The 7,395-nt window shown below is 33.4% G+C and overlaps 1 protein-coding gene across 1 annotated transcript in view; it reads left to right on the top strand.

Moving 5' to 3' along the window:
* UHRF2 (ubiquitin like with PHD and ring finger domains 2) overlaps nucleotides 1-7,395 on the top strand; it is a 67,476-nt gene that overhangs the window by 44,895 nt on the left and 15,186 nt on the right. The window contains exons 7-9 of the mRNA XM_011367717.2: nucleotides 2,149-2,272; nucleotides 2,578-2,685; nucleotides 5,028-5,132. Coding sequence (XP_011366019.1) covers nucleotides 2,149-2,272; nucleotides 2,578-2,685; nucleotides 5,028-5,132 — 337 coding nt within the window. The remainder of the gene's footprint in view (nucleotides 1-2,148; nucleotides 2,273-2,577; nucleotides 2,686-5,027; nucleotides 5,133-7,395) is intronic.

Below are 7,395 nucleotides of genomic sequence, written 5' to 3'. Positions count from 1 at the left end.
TATGAGCATATCTTGTCAGTTCTCCATAATCTTTCTCTCATCTCACCCCCCAGTCCAAACCACCATCTCTTCCCCAAACTGCTATAATAAATGTCCAACTAGTCTCCTTGCTTTCACATTGCCCACCAGCTTCCTTTTTCCCATAGCAGCAAAATGCTCTTACTAAGTTCTGAATCAGGTTACTCACTTGTTGAAAACCCCTTAATGTCTTCCTGTTGCACTTACAATAAAATCTAAGCCCTTGCCATCTATGACCTGGCCCCTGTCTACTCTTTAACCTCATCACTTATGACTATCAAGTTTATTTACTAAACTTCAACTCTACCCATGTTCTTTATAGGTAGAGAGAACTTTATATTCTTCAAAGCATACCATTCCTTCCTTTCCTCAGGACCTTTCCACTTTGTGTCTCTGCCTGGAATGCCTTCTCTTGCTTCTTCATACGACAGACTCCTCTTATTTCAGCTGAAATACCACCTGAGGAGCTTTAACTATCTAAAGACACATAGCATTTCTAATTATTCTTACCATGTAAATAACCCTGATATATTTCCTTTTTAGCACTTAACCACTTTCTGAAATTGTTTCATCGTATGTATTAGTTTTCCTTAACTACTGTGTACAAACATTTTGATCACAAACATTTATCCCCTGCACCACAATAGTGACTGGCATAAAGGAGGTTCTGAACAAACCTGCTGAAGGAATGAATCCCAGAGGTGATTTAGGATCATATGATTAGAAGACCTTCTTAGATTACTCCATAAAATATCTCTACATTCATATCTAGGTCCTTCACTTCATCTGGAACTCCTTAACCTTAAATATTTTCTGTGTCTACAAATCATGTTGTCAGGATATTTATTTACCCTCTGAACTTATTTTCTCATCAGACAGAGATCATGCCTGCTTTAACCCTAAGATCTTTGATAAAATTACAGTTATAAAGGGTAGCACATCAGATAAAATAGTCTTAACAAATTAATTTTTGGAAGCTTTCCTGATTTCCTAATTAGGAGAGATTTCACTTGATAGTATTTATTGCCTTCTCATACATAATTTTACATTGAATTTGTGTATCTTACCGCCTACCTAATTTTCTCAGAATCAGGGACTGAATTATTTACATTTTTTTTTCCTATAGCACTAAACAAGATATCTCATAATTAGGCAATTAAAATTAACTAAATGGGTATAGATGTCTTCTTTGCTCTATAGGCTACATGGAATAGATAATTATGAAATGGGAAGTATAAACAAAGAAATTTAAGATTAATGGGGGAGTGGCCAGCTGATCCTTATGGATCTATATTCCCAAATATAGCTGATCTATATTCCCAAAGTTTCCGTTCCTTGGTGACACAAGAATAGCCTATTTTCTTCTATAAACATACTTTGCTCTTTAGAAATAATTTAAGGCAACTTATGACATACAGGCATACCTCATTTTATTGTGCTTCATAGATTTTTTTTTTTTTTTTTTTTTTTTTTACAAATTGAAGGCAAGACACTCCAGCAAAAATGTTATGACTCATTTTATTGCAATACTCACTTTGTTGCAGTGGTCTGGAACTGAATAAACTTGTAAATATTGCAGAAGTTACAGTAGGGTGACCAACTAACTATAAATAGGCTAAAGGACAAAGTATAGGGAATTAAAATTGAGCTAGGAATAAAACTATTATAAATGAACATCTTTGAATACTTATAATAGATTTTATGTTTTTCACTTTGAGAATTCTAATAACCAGTATAGATGGGGAGATATATTAGTTGCATAGTTCAGTGTTCAGTCTCGAATCGTCTGTTCTTGCTACTTTCGCTTTAATGATAAAAACATCAAATGAATAATTTCCATTCTCAGGATTCGTGATGAAATCAGAATGCACGGTGCTATTTAAATGGGACTGGCTTATGAACCAAATTTGACAATTTATGATATTAAAATCTTTTAAGTTCTCTAAAGAATGACAAGTTTTTCTTTGACTAGCCTAACCATGTAAATATTTTGAAAAGTTTAATTTTTAAATGCCCTCTGAAGCTCTATAACACACTAATTGTAATATCTTAAAACTCATTCTGATGAAGAAAGACCATTATTTTGTTATTGGCTTTAATATCAAAATCTTTTTTTTTTTTTTTTTAAAGGTATTGTCCTTCCTGTAAAACTGATTCCAGTGAAGTTGTTAAGGCTGGCGAAAGACTCAAGATGAGTAAAAAGAAAGCGAAAATGCCATCAGCTAGTACTGAAAGCCGGAGAGACTGGGGAAGGGTAAAGAAGAAAGTCTCTTTTTCATCTGAATTACAATGTTTAGAACTGTAATGCATGTTATAATGTTTCGATAACAATAGTAGTAATGGTATAAATGATACTTTAAGTATTAGAAATATTAACAAATAACTATTGTTTAATGATGCAAATTGTTAATTTATGTTGTAATTGTTAGTTTAATCATAAATTGTTATATATTGTTAATCATATAAATAGGTTTCTATTTTGTTCACCTCTTACAGTAATTAAGGGCTTTAAGATTTAACGTAATTGGTGTCTCAGACAGCTTGTTCTGTGACTTATAGGGAATGGCCTGTGTTGGTCGAACTAGAGAATGTACTATTGTTCCTTCTAATCATTATGGACCTATTCCTGGAATTCCTGTTGGATCAACTTGGAGATTTAGAGTTCAGGTATGTTTTAAATTGGCTCATTTGAAAAGGTAAAATTGGGTATAGTTCAAATTGTAGCAAATATCAGTGTCTTTCGATTATAAATGGACTACCCTAGGTAGTAGTATCACATGGCATTCAGTTGTTAGAATGAAAGATTTTCTGTTGGACAGATAGATTCTTCCCCAGAGCTTAATAGGCAGAGGAACATGCATTGTGGAATTGGGCATCAGGTATGCCTTGTCATCACTTTGTTTTACTCTTCTGTTACAGTTATGGTAGTTAACATTATTGTTAAGCTTTCCAAAGAATTTTTCTTAAGAATTTAATATTTTAAGTATTAGGTTGTTTTTTTTTTTTCTTTAAGTCAAGTGCTGAGTTCTCATTTAATGTCCTTGAACTCCAAGAAAGTTCACTTTAGATGTTTTCTTTGGTGTCATTCTCCTAAATGATTGTTAAGATACTGGTTAGAGGAACTGCCACATAATCCAAAGATAAAATTACTTCTCTCTTTTCTTCTTGAAGAAGGATCTGTTTTATTTATTCCTGATTTCTTCTTTAGAAAGGCAAATTTAACATTATGGAAAACTTAATGTGGAAAAAAAAAATCTTAGAGCAATTTCCAATTAGAAACTCTCAGGATTTTGAACTTTAAATAAGAGTAGAGTAGCCCTGGTGCTTAGACCATTGATAACATTTTCAAATTAAAATAGTGTAATATATATCCATAGCTTGAAAAGTTAAATACTAGTATATGACTTATATTATAAAAACCTGCCCTTTTTTGATTCCTACTTTCTGTTTCTCAGTGACAATCACTTTAACATTTTAGTTATTTCTTCTGGATTTACCTCCTTATTTCTAAGTAACATGTCTATGCTGCTTTTGTCTTCATATGTTAGTTTTATTAACTTCCTCCTGTGGAAGATGAACATGTAGTTTAACATACTCTGTCCTCCCATCTTTGCAATGGTTATGAATAATTTTGACTAAATCAGTATTCAAGGTTTTTATTATTACGACTTTAGATTTATACATACAGTAAAAATATTAAAATACAATTAATAAAATGCAATAAAAATACACATTGTATATTTTTAATTATCTTGTTTTTTTGTTTGCTTCATTTTTTTGTATACCTGTCACTAATTCAGTCAAAAAGCTAAAAGCCCCATTAATACAGTCTAAGACGATTTCGAGGTAGTCGGCCTTAGCAACTAAAAGAATGCCGTTTAGAAAGTAGGAAAGGTTCAGAATAGATTTATTTTTATCAGGGTTGGTAAGGTAGGAAATCAAGCGGTTCTGTCTTCTGAAGGACCTGGTATTTCCAAGGTCTAAATCTTGGTTCTGTTGCTCCTATCAGCTTCTCCTGGCCTTCTGTTGTGCCTCTTAGCCAACTATACTGGCTTGGATTTCATCTCCTTTTTCTCCGCTAAGAACAATTGCATGCTAAACTCATGAATTACAATACTCCTCTTGGAGAGTTGGAAGTACACTTATTTCAGTGAGCCAGAATTGAAGGTATATGGGAAAAATAGTAGGCCATTGAAGTAGTAGAATAGCATGAGTAAACTAAGAAAATGGATAGCATGTTTGGATAACACTGAGTAGTTTTCATTCAAAAATAGAGGCTCCATGGAGTAGAAGCTGGAGATATAGTAGATAGGAGCCAGACTGAGAGAGGATAATGTATAATACTTAACTTGATCTTGATATACTATAAGACCATTTAATATATTTTAAGCAGTTAAAAATTAAAAGCAAATTTGTTCTTAAAAGGATCATTCTGTTTGTGGTGGGTAGAACGAGTTCGAAGGAACAAACAGGGCAGTAAAAAGGGATCTATTTTAAGCATTAATGACTCAAACTAAGATTGTAGCAGTGGAAGGAGAAAAAGATGGATTCGAGAATTCTGGGAGATCACATCAGTAGTATTTGTGACCAAATGGGTTTGAATAATAAAGGAGAAGAATGAGGCTAATGTGAATCTTGCCTTTCTGACATGGCTAGAGAACAGTGCCATAATCAAAGATGAAAAATACGGGAAGAGATGCAGAGCACTGATAGTAAATTCTTTTTTACCCAAGTTGAGCTGGAATTACCAATAAACATAAGGTGATGATTATTTAATAGTTATTTTAAAACTCAGAATTCTAGGCCTGAGCAGTTTTAAACATCACCAGCTTAGTACCTAAGGGATATGTAGTTGGGGAGAAGTAATGTCAATGAGCAAAAGATAGAACTCTGACTGAGTTGCAGTTCTTAGTTGGAGGGTTTTGGGGTCTAATGATGTATGTGAAAGCATTTTGTAAATGTAACTTAACTAACTGTTCAAAGGTATTTTGAGACTATTTATTTTATAGGTGAGCGAAGCAGGTGTTCATAGACCCCATGTTGGTGGAATTCATGGTCGAAGTAATGATGGGGCTTATTCTCTTGTCCTGGCTGGTGGATTTGCAGATGAAGTAGTAAGTCATGATATGACCTTGTTCTTTAGAACCTGTCTTGATCATTTGGTAAAATACAGAAGTTTTGTCTATCAAAAAGATAGGTATATCAAATCCTATCTTTTTAGCATAATTTTTACATTGAAATGATCAGTTATATACAAGGTAAAGTAATTGGCAGTCTTTAATCTTTATATGTATTATTTTGATTTATATATACATGTGATAACTGATTATTGCAATAAAAATACATTCTCTATAGAGCTCTTTTTTTTAAAAATTTATTTGGGGATAAGTTTAGATTGGCATGTAGCAATAGAAATACTATAGTGATTTTTGTTCCCTTTACCAATTTTCCCTCAATGGTCACATTTTGCAGAACTATAGTACAGTTCACAGCCAGGGTACTAACATTGATATATTCAGGACACTGAACATTTATTTCCCATTCCGCAAGGATCCCTCAAGTTGCCCTTTTATAGCCACATCTCCTATACCTGCTCTCCCAACCCCTTCTTAACCCCTGACATCCACTAATCTGTTCTCTGTTTCTAAAATTTTATCATTTCAAAATCTTTTTAAGTGGAATCATATAGTATGTAACCTTTGGGACTGACATTTTTTTTGCTCAGCATGATTCTCAAATTATGGCTTTTATCAAATTTGTTCTTTTTTATTGCTGAGTAGTAGTCCATGATATAGATGTACTACAGTTTATTTAACTATTCACCCATGGAAGAACATCTAGTTATTTCCAGTTTTTGTCTATTATGAATAAAAGCTGCAATAAATGTTTGTGTACAGGTTTTTATAAACAGAAGTCTTCATTTCTCTGGTATAAATGCTCAGAAATGCAATTACTGAGTTGTATGATAGTTGACATGCATAATTTTGAAGCTATATCTTTAAATATTTTTCAAAAAATACAAAGAATGTTATATAGCTTGTTACAGTGAGCACTTAGAATATTTTTAAGGCTCTGTAAGAAAACCAACTAAAAGTGGAATCTCTTTAACATATGTTTTTAGCAACCAGCCAATTATATTTGATCTGGGCTTTGACATTTGTGTGTGAGACCTTGGCCAAAGTTATTGATATTAAATGATGTGATCTCTGGGCACATGGATCGACAGTTCTGTGGTCTGGATCAGAAGCTTATCTCAAATGCATGAAACATATAAACATGTAATTGTAAAGCTAAAAATGAGTACCAAGTTGAAGTGGGATGGGTGTTATTCCTTTTTTACATCTTTTGAATATAGTTACTAGTCAAACATTAAATATTTGTGGAGAAAAGTGCTGATGAGTTTTAGTTACGCATCTCAAGCAGTTAATTCTAAGTTAAGTTAAGCAGTTAAGTCTATTAACTACTGTAAAAAATTATTTTAGGACTAAAACACATAGGCTTAGATTGCCAACTAAGATGTATCTGGAGATGTTATATTTTGTAAACATTTTCAATCTTTTGATCTTTTATCGTAGGCAGGTTACATCTACAGAAATAGATGGAGGAAACCTGAATAAGCTTTTCTCATTCAAAAAAAATTTTTGTTCTGAAACCTTTATTTAATTTGATATAACATTCACGGAGCCAGTGATCTTTGTTGTGTGTGGATGAATGGATGTGAAACTATTGAAACCTGCTGATAAAGTGGTTAACATTTTTGTCTAGTAACTTGAGAATTAATCTAATGCTAGTTTGGCCTCACTTGAGAAATGAGGACCCACAAAGATGATCTGCTTCTTAACAGTTGTCCTGAGAAGTAGTTTGCTCAGTGATCAGGAACAGACTCTGGAGCCAGCCAGGCTGTTTGAGTTTGTGTCCTGGTGCCATTTCTTATAGCTATGTGACCTTAGGCAAGCTGCCGAACCCTTCTGCCTCATCTATAAATAGGGCTTACAGTACTTAAAATAACCTACCTCATAGAGTTGATGTGAGGGTTAAATCAATTAATTATATGTAAAATGCTTAGCCTAACCTTCACACAGACTCTTAAGTGCATATGTTAGGTATTAACAATAGTAGTGCTAGTACCCTGTTTTGTGGGCATGTAAGGGATCGTATGAGAGAGAAACTGGCAAAAATTGAGGCTATATTCTAGACAGCTTTGAATTAAAGAATCATTAAAGGTGTCTGGGAAAAGTTTAATGATTTTAATTGTGCTTTAGGATATTTATCTGATAGTCTGGGGGAGGAGGGTGAGAAGATTGAGATGAAAGTCTTTTGCCTGATAAGAGTGATGGCAGGAATGGGAGGACCCAGCTTATTGTGTTAGGCAGCTGC

The sequence above is a fragment of the Pteropus vampyrus genome, unplaced genomic scaffold, assembly GCF_000151845.1.
Source record: "Pteropus vampyrus isolate Shadow unplaced genomic scaffold, Pvam_2.0 Scaffold136, whole genome shotgun sequence".
Taxonomy (NCBI): domain Eukaryota; kingdom Metazoa; phylum Chordata; class Mammalia; order Chiroptera; family Pteropodidae; genus Pteropus; species Pteropus vampyrus.
The sequence above is the reverse complement of the archived record's forward strand: the minus strand, read 5'-3'. Positions and strand labels throughout refer to the sequence as shown.